At 41.4% G+C, this 19,642-nt stretch overlaps 2 protein-coding genes across 2 annotated transcripts; one reads left to right on the plus strand and one right to left on the minus strand.

Annotated features, from left to right (window-relative positions):
• Window positions 1-1,444: 1,444 nt before the first annotated feature.
• PNN (pinin, desmosome associated protein) lies at window positions 1,445-11,988 on the minus strand. The gene is made up of 9 exons (XM_075753941.1): window positions 11,808-11,988; window positions 11,304-11,375; window positions 10,354-10,422; window positions 9,122-9,194; window positions 8,939-9,033; window positions 6,938-7,013; window positions 5,100-5,255; window positions 4,879-5,017; window positions 1,445-3,839 (listed from the first exon to the last, which is right to left on the minus strand). The coding sequence occupies exons 1-9, from the start codon at window positions 11,918-11,920 to the stop codon at window positions 2,551-2,553; spliced, it is 2,082 nt and encodes a 693-aa protein (XP_075610056.1). The 5' UTR covers window positions 11,921-11,988; the 3' UTR covers window positions 1,445-2,550.
• A 1,149-nt stretch (window positions 11,989-13,137) lies between these two features.
• Window positions 13,138-18,452, plus strand: TRAPPC6B (trafficking protein particle complex subunit 6B). The gene is made up of 6 exons (XM_075753944.1): window positions 13,138-13,316; window positions 13,396-13,463; window positions 14,626-14,743; window positions 16,379-16,462; window positions 17,529-17,622; window positions 18,280-18,452. Exons 1-6 carry the CDS (start codon window positions 13,236-13,238, stop codon window positions 18,309-18,311), a joined length of 477 nt encoding a protein of 158 aa, XP_075610059.1. The 5' UTR covers window positions 13,138-13,235; the 3' UTR covers window positions 18,312-18,452.
• The last annotated feature ends 1,190 nt before the right edge of the window (window positions 18,453-19,642 follow it).

A 19,642-nucleotide genomic window follows, 5' to 3' on the forward strand; every position in this document is an offset into this window, starting at 1 on the left:
ATTGGTAAAACTACTACTGCTTTATAAAGACACAGGGCTGTATGTAACATTGTGTCAACAGTATACTACTATCTTGTACTATTCCTGTAGTGAAACATTGGTTGGAATATCTAGCTTTTAGAAAAGTTTGTTCTTACAAAGTTATCACATACTGATGCTTATGTTACATTGAGCTGCTTAGATATAGCAAGGCTAACTATTAACAGCACAGTTTAACCATGGCAGTAAGTGTCTTCTAACAAACATTAAACTACCAAATACACCACTAGCTTTGTACTCAGCAACAAAACCCCTGTATTTTCACTTTGTCAAAAATACATTGCTGCCTGTAATATAACCTGACACAATGTAATCAATCCATTCCCTAGTTCGGTTACCAGAACCCACCACATTGTGTTTATAAGCCCTGTTAATAGAAGCCACTATGAACATGGAGAGGAGCATGACTAGCAACCTACTTCTTTAGCTTTGCATAATGACTGCAGTATCAGCCATTAAAACCTGCACAGCAAATACACCACAGCAGTGATTCATTCAATTAAGCTCAAAATAAGAAAACTTAAAAATACTCAATGTTAGAAAAAAAATACAATTAATCAACAAAATTAAAATGGCTTCCAAAGGCAATTTGGAATGTGGAGTTAGTTGAAACATGCAAACACATAGCGTTTGAGTAACATTTACTCAACTGCTCAGTATAAACGTTTGTTCCTTGTGGTAAAGTGCTGTGTTTAACATCTTCAATAAGGCATTTGAACTTTTGCTTGTCCTTCAAAAAAAGGCAACACATTAAACCACCACATTCTTCTGAAGGGAATGCAATATGGTTGGAGACTACTGACAAGAACTACAAACGATGCTCAGTTGTAGAGAAGCAGACGGGATACTGAAGTAGCAAATGGACTGAAGAATCAGAATACAGTATTGAGCTTGAGAAGGGGGAAGCCTGAGGAGCTTTCCCACTGTGTCTATTTGCACTGAAAAGAATACCCCACTTCATCCTCTGCTAGATGCATTTCTTTAAGGCAGGAAGTTTGGCACTTTAGAACAGAAGTCAGTCTGAGTTCAGATGAAAAATCCAAGAATTGACACCCTCCCAAACTAGAACTTTGCAAAAGTCTGCTCTATTCCAGACAAATGGTGTATATATGGCATTTCGTACACTACAATAAACTTACATGTCATTTCCATTCCAAAATCTTTCTAGGACTTCCTGGTCTGCCATTTGGCATATGAAATCCAAGAATTCTCTTCCTGCCAAGACAATGCTAATTATAGCAGTGTGTCATATTCGGTTAATAGGCATTAAGTAAAGCCTCTAAGAACAATTTTGGATACAGAGCTTCTAAGGTACAGTCACCTGCAATTATGATTCCTGCTTTAAATGTAAAAAGACTAAGGTAATACACCTGTGTTATAGAAAACATCATAGGCATTGAGAGAGTAGTCTACAAAGCCACATTTATTTGCACATGTACAGAACAGAGCGACAGATGTTATTATTTTTGATACAAAATTATATAAAAACAGTATTCACCTTCATAGATAACACCATACCACTTTAAGTTGTATTAAATACATTCAGAAAGCATTCTTGCACGCACACAACATTAGTATTAGGTAGTCCCAGGTAACTCCAACACTGCAATGTAATTATTCCTAGTGGTATGAAAGGATCAAAGATTAGTCTGCAACTAAAATAAAAAGAATCCTGGTTGAGAAGCAAGATGAAGTCTTTCCTCCACCGGCCATCAAAGCAAGGAACATCATTAAACAGATTTAACTGTCTCCAGAACATAGATGTAAATACTACCAAAGCACCTGCAGAAGGCAGATAAGAGAGGTATTCCAAACTGACTTGAGCTATCTTGGCCAGTGCTAACATGCCCATTTAATCACTGCTTGCCTACAGATAGGAAAAAGTTTTATAAAACTGGAAGAATAGGATTGAGTAAAGAGCTTGCAATTACAGAAGAAAACAAAAAGTATAGATCCAAATCAATTACTTTCTCTTCCTACCCAGCACTGGAGACATTACTCCCTTTTCTGGATCTTAAGATTCCCATTCTTGCAAGGAATAGAGGGGAAAAGCAAAATTTTACGTTTCCTGCAACATTGCCTCTCTACATATGATCTAAAAAGGGAATTTAATTGTCAACAGGACATCTCAAACAACTTATTTAAAACGCACATTTATTTCTACAAAAAAAAGGTGTATGATACAGAAGAAGCGATCACACCTACTTAAAGGTTTACCTATTAAAATATACAGAGGATCTTAATGAGTACAGGTTATTTAAAAAAAGATGCAAAGGAGTGTTAATCTTTTATTTTTACATTTTCAGGAACTTCACATAATTTTGGTAAGTAACCTTTTACAAAATTATGTAAAAAGTACAAGAATGCCTGGTAAACAGTCTGCATTTTTCCAAAAGATTTTTTACAGCATGCAATTCTTAAGGCAGCCTTCTCCTCCTCCTTACAAGGAATCCTTTCACTCAAATAATCTTCCGCTGCAAAGATTAGGCTAAGGAAGCTTGGTCTCTTCTGTTAACGCCTTTTGTCTTTCCTGTCTGATTTACGGTCTCTTTCACTCCGTGAAGTTCTCTTGCCTGACCGACTACTTTCTGATATAGACCTTTTTCTGTCAGATCTTGAACTTTTATCCTTTGAGCTTTTGGTATCTCTACTCCCACCTTTTGAGGACTTGTGACTTCTATCTACTCCTGAAGCATCCCTTCGCTTCCTGTCTGTGCTCCTTCTGCGCTTTCTATCTCTGTTATGCCCTCTTCCTCGGCTTCGACTTCTACTTTCACTACTGCTAGAGCTACTGCTGCTACTGTCCCTGCTAGTACTCCCACTTGTAGTGCTGCTGGTGGTGGAACTACTCCGACTGCTACTGCTGCCAGTGCTGGAACTACTTCCACTAGTAGTACTGCTTGAAGTACTACTGCTACTACTGCTGCTGCTACTACGGCTATGACTCTTACCAGTTTTGTTCCCTGCCCTACCCCTGCTTCTACTCCTAGTCTTACTCTTAATTTCTACACTTGGTGTCTGACTCTGCTCGGTCTGTGCCTCAACCACCTTTACAGACACCACAGCACTGTCATCCTTGCCTGCCTGGGGCTCTGGATCCTGAGCGGCCTGAGACAACTGAGGTGACTGTGGCAGCAGCACAGGCTGTGGCTGAGCCAGAGCCTCAGCCACAGGTTCTGGCTGAGCTTCGAGTGCCTTCTCCTGTTTTTCTTCTGGTTCAGCTTCAATTTCTGGTTTGATACCTTTCTCCTTCTCAGGAGAAGGAACATCACACACTTTCTCTGGCTGGGCATCACACACTGTTTCTGGTTCCACTTCTTTGCCATTTTCATTTTCTACAGGTTCTACGCTATCTGCCTCATTCATTTCAGCCACATCCTGCTCATTATCCACTGGCTGAATGTTTTCACCTTCCTCTTTTACAACTGTGACCTCTTCGTGCTGACTATCCTGTTGCTTGTCATTCTCTCTCACCTCAGTAGTCTCTTCTACTTTAATCTCCATTTCCTGTTTCTGCTCATCCTCTTCCTGTTCTTTCTCTGCATCACTATGCCCTGAACCTGTTTTTCCCTTTTCCTCCCCTACCTCCTCCATTTCTACATCATTGTGCTGATTACCTGTCTCCAACTCTTCCACCTGCTGAGCCACCTTACCCTCTTCCTGCTCCTTGTTCTGTTCTTCCTTCTTTTCTTCATTCTGCACCTCCTGCTGTTCTTTTTCCTTCACAGATTGTCTTCTGGGCCTGGCCTCCATTTTGTTAATCTGCTCTGCAAATTCATTTCGCCTGCTTTCAAAGAGTGCTAGGGAACAAATGCATAAATATTAGTTTCAGATAATGTACAGACACTGAAGTCTGTTTCCCCCTATGAGCTAGTAAGTTATCAAATTGTTTTAACTTCTAAATACTGCACCCTTATTCATTGTGAAGTAGCAAGCCATTCATGCATAATGAAAAAGACTGCTAGTTACCTTAAGAAAACAAAGCAAAGGGGATAGTCAGCTCAGCTGAGTATCAGAACAGTAAAGCCGTAAATCTAAGCTAACAAAAAGTTTTTTTGACTTCATTAAAATGAATCCAACCAACAGTATATCAAAATAATACCTTAATTTCTTGGTATTTGTATATTAACAAGTTTATATTTCCTAAGGTAAACAAACAACAGTAAGAATCAGCAAAAAGCTGGTTAGGTATTAAAAAAGCTTAAATAATGTAATAAGCTGTTCAGACAGGTGAGCTAGCTTCTCTTATCCCCCAACCCCACACAATGAAGAAAAGCTCCTTAAGAAAAAAACCCCAATACATTCTCAGTTTAATAAAAAAGAACAGTAGGACTACCATCAACCGCAGTATTTTAAATTGTTTTCCAAAAGAAAAACATAGTCATCCTGTGAAACAGAAATGAACATACATTAAGGTAAAAAAAAAATCATCATAAAGTTTTAGTCCTGTGCTTAAGAAAACACTTCTTAAATCCTTTATAAAAACCTGCATTTCCTTGGGTCTTCAATCCATAGAATCTGCCTTTTCAAAACCTAAATTACTGCACTGGCATACATCTGGGTACTAAAGCTAATATAAGGACTATGTTTTAAACACATACCTCTGAGATTATTCATACACCTCTTTTGACTTCTTGTAAGAGAATCAAAGCACATCCAACATAAAAATAAGTCACTGAAAAAGTAATGTTCACTTATGATGAACACCCATGCAAGAACATACAGTTTGTCCTAATGATAAAATTCACGTTTTTAAGCAGAGAGACTTAAAAGAAATTTGTACAGCAAACATCAAAGGGAGGCAAGAACAAGGGCCTTTGTAGTACAAAGACCACTTACCATTCATCTTTTTCTGTGACTCTTCCATCAACTTCTGCGTAGCAGGACACATTCTGCCAGGTATATAGAATAAGTGGGGTTTTGTCTTCGTTCTTATGTATTTAATTATTTTAGCATTATGTTCATTCCATTCTTCTTGCTGAGAAATGAAAGAAAATAACCCTAAGACACACAAGAATAGTTTAAACAAGAGAAAGATCAAGAGCAAAACTAAAACTCACCAACTGAGCAAGCTCAACCTTTTGCTCCAGTAACCGCAGCTCTGTCTGTTTAGCACGTCTTTCCTCAAACAGTTCTCGCCTTTCATTTTCAACTTGCTTTCTTTCTTCTTCTGCCTGCACTTCAAGTTTTTGCTCAATTTCTTGTCGTCTCTTTTGCTAAGATAAATAAAGAAGTATCTTCAATATTTTTTCTAAATCAAGAAAGTGTTCTAGTTTGGTCCAAATAAAATTTTGAATTATTTACGCCATTAAAGGCAATCCTAAAACACATTAAGAAGTACCTCCTAAGTTACAGGTAATGGAAGAAAAGAGTGTCACTGCTTGTTGGCACCTAATTTTTTCTGTGTTAACTATAAAAGTATGGGCCTCTGTGGATTTCTGTCTGCTCTTCCATCATTCAATTTGGATTTACATTTTCAGTACAAGCTTCAACATATTTTTTTCCCCAATGACAGAAAAAAATAAATAGATTTCGGGTATTCCACTTGGAGGGAAAAAGTCAACTCCCCTAGAAACAAATGAAGGACTGCAGACAAATTACATTGCGAATACTTCCAGTATATTCATCATTAATTAGGTATATTACTGTAATCCAGGAATGCCCTGTTTGTATGTCCTAGACAGCCATATGCTCAGATTGTACAATTAGTCTAATAAAAAATACAATTTAGTGCCTAGACAACAAAATACCCTGCCATAAAACTCTTCAGGCCTCTACTTAGATTTATAGTAAGTTTTTATGTATGATGAGAACAATGCCTATAAAAATTCTCAGAAGAATGTTGCAAAGAACAGTAACTCCTCAAAGTCTCGTTATGCAAACACATAATACTATAAATTAGACAAGGGTTCCACGTTTCTAGACCATCTTCATCAACAGTTTCTTGTTCTAAAGGGAAGCAGGCAACAGAGAACTTTGGTCCTTTCTCATGTGCTACATGACAAGTTAGATAATATCCAAATACGGAATCTGAAAGTAATCAATACCAACATAGCAAGCCAGCTATCCTAACGCTACACAGGAAAGATTTTAAGTTTAAAGACTTTGTATCTGCTTCCACTGGACTGCTGAAAATAGAACTTTCAAACACTGTTTTTAATCTAAGGTTATTAGTATTAACTGAATAACCCATTTAGGGCAACAGTAAACAAATACCATACCCTCCACAATTTAAAAGGGCATACTAGAAATAAAGTTACCACCATCCTATATATGAGTTTTCTTGAAGTTACCACCAAGCTCTGCAAAGCCTTCACTTCACTACAATCACATATCCATTTATTAAAAACAGGAATTCTTGTTGTCTGCACTGGGAGGGGGAAACCACTGTAGTCAAACAGCATAATATAACCATACATTTCTGTATACTCAATTATAATTTAAACAGCTGGAACATCAGGAGTGGGCATGGCTTCAGCAATACTGAATCACCATTATATACAGAAGTAGCCTATGACCTATGAAATAGTTACTTGATTAAATTCCATTTACTTTAAAATGATCCCCAAATAATGTAAACATGAAAAAAGATACTTATTGTGTGTTTTACATGTTTTAAAAATGCACAGGAATTCAAAAAACAATCAGTAAAACACTGCCTTTTCACTTCTGCAATGGTGAGAAATACTGTTGTAAAGTCATGACATTGTTAAAAGTTCCTTTTCTGCCTCCCACTTCAATTCCACTAAACCAAACAAAAACCTACATGCACTCTTACCAATTTGTTGTACCCGCAACCTACACTGTGGGGAAATTTCATTCCTATTTGAAGCAGCTTAACCACACAATTTTGCTTTTTATTTACAATCTAGAATCTGATAGAAGAAAAAGTAAGTACCCTCTCAGTAGCAACTGTGGACTCCTGCTTAAATTTTTGAAGAGTGCCCATCAACAAGCCAAATATACGTCGATTCCTGAATAAAAACAAAAAGAAGTTTGAGATTCAGTTCAAGAACTAAGATTTTTATTTACATAAACAATCAGAAACTTTCCACCTCAGAGACGTTTATTTTTAAAGGCTCAATATTACTCAAGGCCATTAGCAATAGAACACATACTGACTGTGCCAACAGTCAAGGATATAATTTACAGTGCATATCATATTTTGCTTAAGAGTAAGACACAGCTCTTACCCATAACACAGCAGAGTTAACACTGGGAAAATTGGAAGCCTGCACATTTTACATCTGGAAATAATGAAACTAAGGAAATATTAAAAAAAAAATCCAAAAGCAGAGAGTACTGAAGAAAAGGCTGAGTAAATACAGGGTGAGCTATCAACAAGGCAGTGAACTGGAAGGTCACTGGGCTTTCTGGAAAAAAATACCCCTCCCACCGCGCTCAGAGGATTAAGGAGAAACGGAGCCACAGGGGAGCGAAAGCTTATCTGTCACAGTTCGCCTAACAGTATCTCCTACAATGAGACACTGCACTGTGGGATGAAAGCAGAATTGCTCTTATCCAATTAGGTGTTGTTTCGAGAAAAAACTTTAAAATATTTAAGTAAAATTCTTCAAGGAATTCCCTTCTTCTGAACGAGACCTCATTTCTTGAATTCACCTTTTCTTTTTTTCCATTTAATCCCAAATTAAGCCTTTACAGCAAGAGGCAGACTCTCTTATTTGCCTTGAACTTTTACCCAATTAAGAGAGAAAGGAAATACTACTCTCTTCACTCAGTACCACCCTACTGCAGTGGCACAAACTTGATGGAAAGGTAAAGGTACTTGTATATTAAGCAGTAGAAATAGGAACAAATAAAGAATTGAGAGCTAGAGATTACTCAAAGTGTATTTGTATATGGATGACATCCCAGAAGACACCAAGCAAAATCAAGAGTTCAATGGATGCTGTCCTCTTAAGGAGCCTCTTTCTACCACAAGTCACGCAGAGATCAATACTGGTTTGCTCATCTCCCAGAAGAGTACTGAAGCGCAAACCAGTAAAACTACAATTCTGAGGAAACAAACTTTTAGTGCCTGAAACTCTAGGAAGTCCACTAAGAATTTAGAAAGTCTTTCTGTGAGGAAAGCAGTTGGAAACTGGTGATGGAAGCAACAACAATCTGTTAGTGGTGTTGTAACTGTAAAAGCAGCAACTGAAGTGCCTTTTCTGTGCTAATTCATCTGTGGTCCTTATCAGAGGAGCTCTCTATAGTTCCTTATTCCAGCTCTCATTCCTCTATTTATTTGAGGTATGAGTTATTACTGCCTCAGGTGAGCTGCAGACTGAAATGGATGGAGTCCAAGAGGTTGGACACAGTTGGAAATTTGCTTTTTATGACCTACCCTGACACAAATAAAATATAGGAAAAAGTATATATACATAGGAGGAATCTAAAAAGAAGCAGGCAGAAGGAAGGTGAGACTGCACACACAGTAAGTCTGAAACTAATAAAAGAAAACAAACACATGATGGAACTACTGCATTTAAAAAAAATAGGGAGAAAAAAACACAGCCAAAAGCCTCATTCACCCAACAAAATAAATGATGTACCAAGACAGCTGTAATAGCCCAAAATGTTAAGTAACCAATGAAGCTATATGTATTTCCATCTTACTCAAAGATGATCAGTTACAATAGCACTAGCAAACCTATTCCTGTAGGTGGCCCGAGAAGTAGAACCTCTGTCAGTTATGTGAAGTGAATGATGTGTTGTTACTACTGTGAAGTATTTTGAAAGAATGTTTTTTTAAAAATCAATTTTATACTGTTATGGTACCTCTTCAACATCCTCTTTGATACATAATAGCATCTGCATAATAGTTTATAAAACTAAAGCTACTTCCTCTGCTAGCACTCAGAAGTACCATGTTAATGCTTAAGAGATTTCTGCATACCTTTGTTTTCCTTTCTCATCCATATTTTGATCTTGTATAAGGTCTCGACGTGTTCGCTCTTTGGAGGTAGCAACAACAGAAGATGGCAACGCTGGCTACAACAAAAACAAACAAACAAACTCCTTTGTTCATGTTCCAGATTAGTATGTTTCTTCCTGCACAGCTCCATTTATCATGTATTACCTTTTTAATATCATCATCTTCTGCGTCGCTTTCTTGGCGTGATTCTCTTCTTGTCCGACGTTCTCCACCCAGCCTGAGGAAGAAAAAGCATTAGTGGTCACTAGAGAACATACATTTAGGACAGCATCTGTTCTAACATGAGAAAAATACAAGTCAGTATATCTAGTCAGAAGAACCAACACTTCCAGTAAAAACCTCCCCACTGTTCCAATGACCAGTAAGTAGCATTTTACAGACAGAATCTACTGTTCATAAAAGTCAGTGAGAGAAAACAGTTTAAGTTTTAATACAACTTGCACAGTAAAGTAAAACAGAAAAGCCCACATTACTACCATATTTGACTTTTTAGAATACCTTTGGAATTTGTTTCTTGTTTTTAATGTTTGCACTTTTCTTTTTTCCAGAGTCTCTAAAATGGCTACTGGTATAAGGGGATCGTGAGACAGATTTAAATGCATCAAGATATAAAGGTTGCTCTGATGTTTCAAACGGAAAATGCTATTTAAGTTACCTAGCCAAATACCTAGAACACAGCTGAGGAGGGGCAGAGCACTTAAGACCTGAGAACTTGGATGAACCGAGGCTTTAACAATGAACAACTCAGCAGCACGTTAAATAAAAGTTATTTTCAGCTTTCACTCTCAGCTTTGTAGCACAGCACTTCACTACTAGTAAAGCCATTTCACAATATTCATTTTGTGTTAACTCAATAATTCAAAAGCAAGCCTTGCTTAAATCAAGAACTACCATTGCATGTAAGTGCCCACGGAATGAAGCTCACTACAATCCATCACATCTGACAGATCTGCATTCAGATGTGAAAGCTCAAAATCTGAGTCTATTGTCACCCTGTATGCATTCGATTTATTGAACCAAAGTCTCTGTCATAATTCAATTTGTGTCTACTGTTAAACAAATCTGGGCTACTAAGCACAGTATAACATAGCAGACTGTACACCAAGTAAAACACAAAAATCCCAAGATTCTTTGTATTGCTATATCTTTGTATTATTGCTGTAATCTTTATATTGCTATAACGTATGGGGGGGGGGGAAGATTTTACCACAGTCAATTGCTATAATCCGAACATATTTCCAACAAGTCTTGAATATGTAACCTCTAGAGAAGACAATGAAAGTCATGAGTTGTTATTGAATCTAAGTATTTTAAATTTACTGTTATAAATTCTCATTCTGACAAAGCAATTTCTCTGCATCAGTTTTTGCACCCACCTACTGGATGCCCCTTCAAGATCCCTCTGTTTGGCTGGGGGTCCTCCTCCACTATCCGAGAATCCACGCCTAAAAAGAAAACACTTGTGATCTCAGAAGAAGTTAGGCTAACCCCAGGTCCACCCTAAGCCTGCACAATCAAATGGCCTTTTGCCTTTGTGGTCATGATGTAACAAAAAATTTTACTCAGCTCTATCGTCATTTACTGTTACTACTGCAATAAAGTGTTTAAACATACTGCTTGTGGACCAACAAATTTAAACTTGAATTTCAGTACTTACTCAACTGAGTAGCTACACTCAAACAAGAAGCCCCATTACATTCAAGTGCTCATATTTGCAATAATTTTCAAGATGTATTAAGCCTTAACCAGCAGTTTAATATTGAAATTCAACAAAAAAAAAGTGTGATGTACTCTATTAAGAAAGAGCTACTTAACAAAAATTGGCCTTTTCGTTCTACTTGGGGAGAGAAGAGAAAAGAAAGAAAGAAAAATACATAGCAAAACACTAGTGGTTTTACCTACATGTGTTTTAAAATTCCTGTTGACTTTAACTCTTTCTATTCTTCCTGGAAAAGCTACCAGTTTCTCAATTACTGAGAGAATGATTTTGGACGATTTCAAAGAGACAAAGTCCCAGACACTACATAACACCTCCCTTAACTTTGATGCTCTCCCTAATTTTTCAGGCTAACAGCTGCAAGTGTTAGGGAAAACCACCAGTTTAAACCTGTTATAACACAGAATAAGAGGGCACTTTAAATTTCAGGCGGTGACATAAAAGCCCAAATGCCCTGTAGGCCAGCTTTGGCGCTTGCTTACTGAAACAGCAGTACAATGAGCAACGAGGCCAGAGAAAAAACCACAACCACCCCAGTGTCTGGACAGCACACCAATGCCACGGAAAAGGGTGGAAGAAACCCCACTGCCCGTTTCTGCAGCTCCTTACCTCAGCAATAAGCTCCCACGCCCTCTACCTCCACCAGGGCCTGTGAGGGCTAACAGTCTGTTCTGAGGGGGCCTGCAAGAGACAGCGGGCGCTGTTAACGGTACCTGCCCCGGCCCCCCGACCCGCTGCAGGGAGCCTCCCGAGGGCGCTGCAGCTCGCCCACCCAGAGGTGCCCGCGGCCATGACCGTTCCCTCACGCACCCCACGGTCGTGTGTCGCCGACCTCCCGCCACCGCGACGGGCACACGCCGTCAGCAAACCAGCGGGACGGCCCCCCCCCGCTGCGCCAGAGGAGCGGGGATGGCCCGGGGAAGGGCACAGGGGCGGCGGCCTGCAGGCAGCTCCTCGCCGCCCGCCCCTCGGGCCCCTGACGCAACGCCCAGCCCCCTTCACGGGACAACAGCGCGGCGCACGCCAAGCTCCCATCACCGTGCCCCTCCGGCCTGGCCGCTCCTCACGGCCCCCCACCAGCCGTTCCTCCCGGTGGCGGCCCCCCCGCCTCACCTCACGTCATTGGGGTCCCGGCCCGTGAGCTTGCGGATATTCTCGTCCACGTGCTTAAGGCTCTCCTTGGCTTTCTCCAGCTGCTCCTGCAGCGCGCGCACCGCCACCGCCATACCGTCTGCAACGCGGCCTAGCCGGGGCCCAGCGCAAGGCACCGCTGGGTAACGGGGGGGGGGGGGGGGGCGGGGGGAAGGCCCCGCCCACACGCGGCACAGCGCGGCCCGCCTGGCGGCCCCACTCCGGCAGCCGCGGGCCGGAACGGCGCAGCCAATAGCCCCTCGGCGGTCCCCTCCGACCGCCAATAATCGAGCATCAGAGGAAAGGACACGCCCCGCAGGAAAGGCTCGCTGAAGGCGCCCACCAATCACAGGGTCCAGGGGCAGACTGGCATACCGACCGACCAATTAACGGAAGCCTCTGCTTGCCAGCTCTACGAATCACCAAAGGAGCGCCAGAGTGACATCTCTCAGAGCTAATGAGAACTCATTACGCCATTTTCCCACAGCCCAATTAGAACGGTACCTCGAGGACGCTCATCCCCACCCACCTGGAACTCATCCTACTTTCCCACTTTCTATAGGGCCGACAAACCAGCACGCAGGCGGCTCAAGCGGGGGCCAATCACCTCTGCTCTACCGAGGCCGCCGCACCAGGCGAGCCAATAGACGGGGACGTTACTGAGGGCTGGCGCGCTGCCCCGTGGCGCGCAGACCTGAGGGGTGGTGGCGGCCTCACGGGCGCGTCCGTTCCTGCGCTCTCGCTTCCCGCTCGTCGCCCGAAGCTGCTTGGCTTGGTCTTCGCTGGCTGGCTCTTTGTTTAACGGCTGTAAAACTCCGTGACTGGACGTTATTCGTAACGCCTGGGGCGGCGAACTGCACTCTTCCCCGGCAGACAGGCTGTGCCGTTTCTGTGGAGAGGCGGCGGTGAGCCGCCAGGCGCGGAGCCGCTTCCATTTCACAGAAAATGGAAGGCGGATGAATGAACGACGTTCTAAAGGCAATAAACACTCCACGAGTGTCGTCCCCGTCCCCCCTCCTTGCCGCCCCAATTTCAGCAATAAGGGGTGCGGGGGGCAGCCCCGCAGGGAAGAGACGTGCTTCTCCCCCAGCTCCGGCCCCTTCACGGCACTCGCTCGGGCAGCCCCGGTTCGCGCCACCGCCCGAGGCAGCGAGCTCTGGAAAGCGGTCACGTCAAAGGCCCTTCCCCGCCTCAGGCGGGAACGCCGAGCGGTTCCCCGACGGGGAAACCCAGTCAAGCCGCCGCTGCCGGACCGCTCCGCCTCGGTCAGGAGCATCAGAGGCTGACGGGGCCGGGTCGCGCCGCACGCCCTCCCCGTCGCCGGAAGGGGCGGTACGGCGCGGCGGTGGCGGGCCCCGGCGGCAGCTGGCCGTTGCCGCGGCGCCGGTGTAGCTCCGCTGCGGAGCAGAGATGGCGGACGAGGCGCTCTTCCTGCTGTTGCACAACGAGATGGTGGCGGGGCTGTACCGCGCCGCCGAGCAGGGCGAAGGGGTGAGTGGGGCCGGGGCCGCCCTGGGGGCCGCCCGGCAGCGGCCGGGGTAAAGCGGCGGCGGCGCCTTGTGTCTTGCAGGAGAACGGCCGCTGCACCACCAAGCTGGAGAGCATGGGCTTCCGCGTCGGGCAGGGGCTGATCGAGAGGTGAGTCCCCGCCGCTGCCGCAGCCTCGCCCCGAGCCGGCCGCTGCCCGCTCCCGGGGCCGGCGGGCGGGCGTTGCTCGGCTTCGGGGTTTGTCCCTTGCGTCTGCCCGGCGAGGGCTCAGGCCCCCTCCTTCCCGGCCTGCTGGGGCCCGGAGCGCTCGCCCGCTCGGCGGAAAGCTGCTCGCCGCTTTGGGTGGGCAGAGCGTTGCGGTGCAGGTATGTTCCTTGTTATGCGTTCTGGTGTCCTCTCTTTTGGCATCTCGTTTTTGTGGGGACCTGTATTTGAATACCACAGGACAGTTTTGTAGTATGTGTTTTCCCAGTGCTTTCCGTCATGAAAACTGAGTGAGAGTATACGGCTCCTTTTAATACCTATGATCCTTTTTAATTGCACTTTTTGTAGACCTACTTTTGCATGTTTCCTACTGCTGGTGCGTTTCATGATTTTCTTCTCTTTCTAATTTCTTTTTTAAACGTAATTTAATGATTGGCTACTCCTGCATTTCGTTTTTCTAAAGCACTCTCAGTCCCTGGAACTTCGGCTCCTTCTTTCCCCAGGCTCTTTGAGGATGCACGATGGCTTGCTGCGCTTCCAACTTCGGTGCCCTTGTTCTGGGGTCGTGTGAAGACTCTTGAGCTTCTGAAGGCATGCTTTTGTTGAACAAAGTGGCACTTTAGTGCCAGATAAAGACCCTCAAGGAGGATAAAGGGAGAGAATTCTGAAATCAGCAGGAGAGAGATCCCTTTTTTGGGAAACAGGAACAAGTTTTACACGTTTAGTTCCTATGAGTTAGTGCTTTTTTTTTGCATATTTGAGGGACTCCTTCCAAGCAGTAGTGTAGGTGTGAGGTTTATCTTCTAGTTAGACATTCAGTTGAAGATAAAACTGTGTTTGCATCTTTCTGTACTTCAGCTATCTTTAATAATCTTATAATTAAAACCATTTATTCTGCTGTAGTGTTGTGAGTATTAAGATAACACTGTTACAATACTTGATGAAAGCTGAGTGATGCTAGAATGATATTATGCAATGATTGGAAAACTAATAACAAAAAGTTAAGTAATGTCACATAATACCATATTTTGTATTGCCTTTTTCTATTTAAATGGTCAAGTTATTGTGTGTACCTTCATTATTGATGTATTTCTCACTTATCTCTTAGGTTTACAAAAGATACTGCCAGGTTCAAGGATGAATTAGATATTATGAAGTTCATTTGCAAAGATTTTTGGACAACTGTATTCAAAAAACAAATAGATAACCTAAGGACTAATCATCAGGTACTAATGCTGTAGAACGAGATTTAACTTAGAAAATCAGTAACTGTTTTCAGTTGCTAGTGCATTTTTTTGCTTGTCTTGGTCTAGAATTAATAATTTGATCAGAAACCCAAAATATTCTTTATTTAGATGTTCTGTCTAAAAAGCAGATTTTTAAGGTTCATGTTAGCATGTAGTTTCAGAGTACCATTTAGTAATTGCTTGTGATGTCTTTATTGCCACCCTGTTTGAAAAAAAAATGCTTTGAATTTTATATGCGCTGTTGTAAAGTTGCAAACTGACAGGTCAGTAGCAGTTACAGTTGATTAACACTTAAACAGAAACTTTTTTATCTACGTCCCAATAAATTTTAGTAGAAAGCTAGTGTGAGAAAGTGATATTGCTGTCTTAACATATATTCAGATAGAATGGTTGCCTTGAATTAATTTTTTATTTTGAAGACTATTAACAGTTGAAACAGTTGCACTCTACTGAACATACTTGTATATGAAACAGCTGGAAAACTTCCCAAAACGTGCATGTTGGTGACATTGCATTGTATTTACGTCCTTTACTATATCAACAGACATAGTTCTGGAAGATCAAAATACTTTAAGGAGCCATTTTACTAGACTAAAAAATCCTTCTCATTTTGAGTAACTTGATTTTCTTATGGCCATTTTCCTGTTGTATCAAAGGAGGGACAAGAGAACTTGTACAAGGATTCTTCACTGTGAGGGCGGTGAGGCACTGGTTGCCCAGAGAAGCTGTGGATGCCCCCTCCCTGGAAGTGTTCAAGGCCAGGTTGGATGGGGCTTTGGGCAACCTGGTCTAGTGGAGGGTGTCCCTGCCCATGGCAGGGGGGTTGGAACTAGGTGATCTTTCAGGTCCCTTCCAACCCAAACCATTCCATGATTCTATGATTGTGCCAAGTAGGTTTTGTTTTTCAGTGAGCTGTTTATCAAGCAATAACTTTAATGAATAATAATTACCTTAGAAATATATTTTTTTTTAATTCAAAGAAAGCTGCAATATTAAGCTTAGGTATCAGTTGTATATGCAACCTTAATTTCATTTTAAGGGTTAGAGAGTTTCAAAGTAGCACAGTCATTATCAAAGAAATTAAAATTACTGTGTTTATACTTAATATATTAAAATACATATTGTGGCACAAAATGGTAATGTAGTAAACACTAGACTTTTAATTTGATCATCTGCTGGGTGTTGTTGCCTGTATCTCTATTAAAGAAGACAATTCTCACTGAATTGTAGAATAAGAATACCAAATTAAGATTTGAATGTAAAAATCAGCATGTATTTGATATATTAATGAAGACTATCTAATATGGAGCTATTGATTCAGAGCACTGGAAGGACTCTTCCAAGAAGAATATAAATAAACTTTTTCTAGAATTTACTGATTATATTATCATCTAGGTGTTTTGTTGTAAATTCACAATTAAGTATCTTTTCGTTTTTACGTTTCAATGTAAGTAAACAATACAGTTTAAACTTAAATCATATATGCCTTAATCTAAATTTTCCTTTTTCAACCTGAGAACATTGTATTGTACAAATCAAATGCCTTCACATAAAGTGTTGATTACATGTTACTAGATACTCTACTAAAAACTACTTTTTTTTTTTTTTTAACAGGGTATTTATGTCCTTCAAGATAACAAATTTCGTCTCTTGACACAAATGTCTGCGGGAAAGCAGTATTTAGAACATGCACCAAAGGTACGCTTCATTTTTATCCTTGAGATCTACCAGTTTGATTTGAATTATCTTGATCTATTAATAGTAATTTTAAATTTTGTAATTGAGTGGACACAGACTTTCTAAAAGGGCAGCTAACATTTAGTCTCCAAAACCTGCTGGTTTGGGTTTTTTTTTTAAATGCGCCTTTTTTCAGATCAGTGGATGTGATTTATGGTTCAAGAGAAATTGTTCTGAAACTTGCTGTTGTCATGTTTGACTTACTTGATGGTAGGAGCTGGTCTGTCACTGCCACTATCACACAAATTCTTTCTTTCTCTTTGGAAAGAACGTGCTCTCAGGAGCTTTTTTTAAAATTTGCAAAACATATTTGGAAGATGCTATTTGTTACCTAGAACAAGCTTCTGAGATTATATGAACATTCAGAAAGATATTCCACCAGTTAAAAATAGTTTTAAGCGTAGATGCTGAGTTAGAGTAATACTTTAGGTAAGTAGAATCAGTAAAAAGTAAAGCACTTTGGTTCAGGTGGATGTAAGAAATGGGGCATTCAGTTCCATTTTATGATTTCTTAATACTTGATCTTCTTAGTCATCACAGTTGCAGACTGCTATCCTTGGGAATTTTTCTTTGGTGTTTGATGAGATATTTCTTCTGTTTTGCAGCGTATATTCTGAATATCTGCAGGCAGCTTTAGCACTTGTATTCTAAGATGTGGCCTGTGCAAGAATGCTATCTTGGACTGTTTCTCTTTAGTTGACTTTAATACTGGTTGCTAATTTCAGCCAAGTCTTGGGAATAGTTTTTTTTAAGGGCATTAAGTTCCTACAGGCTTAATGAAAAAAGGTAGAAACAAGTGACTGAAGATAGTGCCTCTAACAAGAGAAATCTGTATTGTGAGCTCTGGTGTAGCAAATATCAGAGCTTCTGTCTGTTAGACACATGACAAGGTCTCTCCAGCCTGGTAACAAAACCTCCATAGTTTTACATTGTCCAAGTGTTAAATCTTGCTCTTGAGTACTTAGTTTCAATCTCTAGCAACAAGCTTCACCCTTGACACTTATTTAAAGTGCAACTTTATATTTAGTATTTAGCATTTACCTGTGGACTAATCAGAGGAGGCCTATCGAATTTGGGAATAAAGAGTATTGTAACAGCTGAAGTTTCATCAATGCCTGCATGTAAGTAGTCCTCAGAGTATTCAGTTGTTAGCTCACTTGGTAACTTTCCTTACTGAGTTCATCACTGTGTACGCATTTATCAAGGTGGGATTAGTTTGAAGCTGCTGGGCCATAGGGGTCAGTATGAATTTCAGGATATGGCTTGTCACTAAATGCTTTAGTGCTTAGAAAATACTGACAGAGGGTGAACCTCCATGATATTGAGTGGGAAGTAAAACTAAAAAGTTGTATTTATGTTTGGAAACATCATATGAATAAGGATGTATGTCCAGAAGGCTATTTGAAGAAGTGAAGATAAAAACAGCTAGATACATGCTTTTTCTCTACAGAAGTCATCAAGAAAGTTAGTCAGTGAAGTCCCTTGTAACTACCCAAGCTGCTTAAGGTGGATTAAAAATTTCCACAGACTTTGCACAAACTTTAAATTTAGCTGACAAAACTGTTGTGATGGATCAACTTAAAAAAAAAAAAGAAAAAGCTGTGCAGTTGGAGTTGAATTTAAATCCTAAATTTAAATAATGTCTAGATTGTTCACAACTGAACCATAAGATTGAAATGTTCCATACTATTTTTTTAATAAAATTATTACAAGAAAATAATTGTTTGGAAAAATAACTAGTGGTGATACTTTGATCTGACTTCGTTTTTTCTTTGCAGGTAAATTTCAAGTGATGATACAGAAGATGTAGAGCACATTCAAATCTGGGTATCTACCTTAAAAATCCTTTGTGTGTGGATGCAGTATCTTGGTTCAGCTTTGTACATAACTTGTAAATTATAGCAGTGCGCAGCACAATTCCAAAATATATAATAAATGTTCATCAAAATAACTTAATGCTATCCTTGTATCTTGGTAGGAAAGTTATTCTATACCAAGGTATTAATGTCCATGTGGTAAAAACTGCCTGTTCAAAAGTTTTCAACAAGATTTAAATTATCAAACCAGCACATATGGAAGACCAGGGACACCTTTTGAGAACAGAGTAAAAGCCTGAGCAAGGCTAAATTAGAATAAGTAACTAATGTTTCTTCTGTCACCTAGCATGCCCCAATGTTGCCTTTCTTTATTCACTCTGAACTGTGAGGCACCAGTTGCTTTTCTCTTATTCTGAGGAAGCCATTATCACGTGAACCTAGTGTCTTCATTAAAGGTGTTAAGTTGGAGGTTTAGTTCCTTCGTAGGAATAATATGGGCCAGTAGAAAAAAGACCTTATTTCTACATAGTTAAACAGTACCTCCTACATCCCTAAAATTAGCAGCTGTTTTTTTGGTGCGAGAATAATTTTACAGCTAAAGTCATCTACTACTGGCCAAAGAACGAAATTTGTTTTAGCTTGTTCATAAATTCAATATTAACATAATTGTTTTTAATTGCTAGCTACAACTCACTTCTGTAATGAGTGTGTATATTGGGTTTGTGTAGCAAGGTTTTGGTAGCGGGGGGTTCCAGGGGTGGCTTCTGTGAGAAGCTGCTAGAAGCTTCCCCCATGTCTGACAGAGCCAACACCAGCCGGCTCCAAGACGGACCCACTGCTGGCCAAGGCCAAGCCAATCAGTGATGGTGGTAGTGCCTCTGGGATAACAAAGTTAAGAAGGGGAAAAAAACAACTGGGCAACAAACTGCAGCCAGAGAGAGGAGTGAGATGTGAGAGGAACAGTTCTGCAGACACCCAGGTCAGGGAAGAAGGAGGAAGAGGAGGAGGTGCTCCAGGCGCCAGAGCAGAGATTCCCCTGCAGCCCCTGGAGAAAGACCATGGTGAAGCAGGCTGTCCCCCTGCAGGCCATGGAGGTTGATGGTGGAGCAGAGATTCCACCTGCAGCCCGTGGAGGACCCCATGCCGGAGCAGGTGGATGCCCGAAGAAGGCTGTGACCCCATGGGAAGCCCACGCTGGAGCAGGCTCCTGGCAGGACATGTGGCCCCGTGAAGAGAGGAGCCCACGCTGGAGCAGGTTTGCTGGCAGGACTTGTGACCCTGTGGAAGGGACCCACACTGGAGCAATTAGTGAACAAATGCAGCC

The sequence above is a fragment of the Balearica regulorum genome, chromosome 5 (assembly GCF_011004875.1).
Source record: "Balearica regulorum gibbericeps isolate bBalReg1 chromosome 5, bBalReg1.pri, whole genome shotgun sequence".
NCBI classification, from domain to species: domain Eukaryota; kingdom Metazoa; phylum Chordata; class Aves; order Gruiformes; family Gruidae; genus Balearica; species Balearica regulorum.

Bases quoted from the DNA above. Each gene is read 5' to 3' on its own strand.
- PNN (XM_075753941.1), bottom strand. From the start codon at position 11,920: ATGGCGGTGGCGGTGCGCGCGCTGCAGGAGCAGCTGGAGAAAGCCAAG. The intron at 9,034-9,121 runs GTAATACATGAT...TTTTTGTTGTAG, and splicing joins AAGATGATGATATTAAAAAG to CCAGCGTTGCCATCTTCTGT. The intron at 3,840-4,878 runs GTAAGTGGTCTT...TTTGTTCCCTAG, and splicing joins GTCACAGAAAAAGATGAATG to CACTCTTTGAAAGCAGGCGA.
- TRAPPC6B (XM_075753944.1), top strand. From the start codon at position 13,236: ATGGCGGACGAGGCGCTCTTCCTGCTGTTGCACAACGAGATGGTGGCG. The intron at 13,317-13,395 runs GTGAGTGGGGCC...TGTGTCTTGCAG, and splicing joins CCGCCGAGCAGGGCGAAGGG to GAGAACGGCCGCTGCACCAC. The intron at 14,744-16,378 runs GTACTAATGCTG...TTTTTTTAACAG, and splicing joins ACCTAAGGACTAATCATCAG to GGTATTTATGTCCTTCAAGA.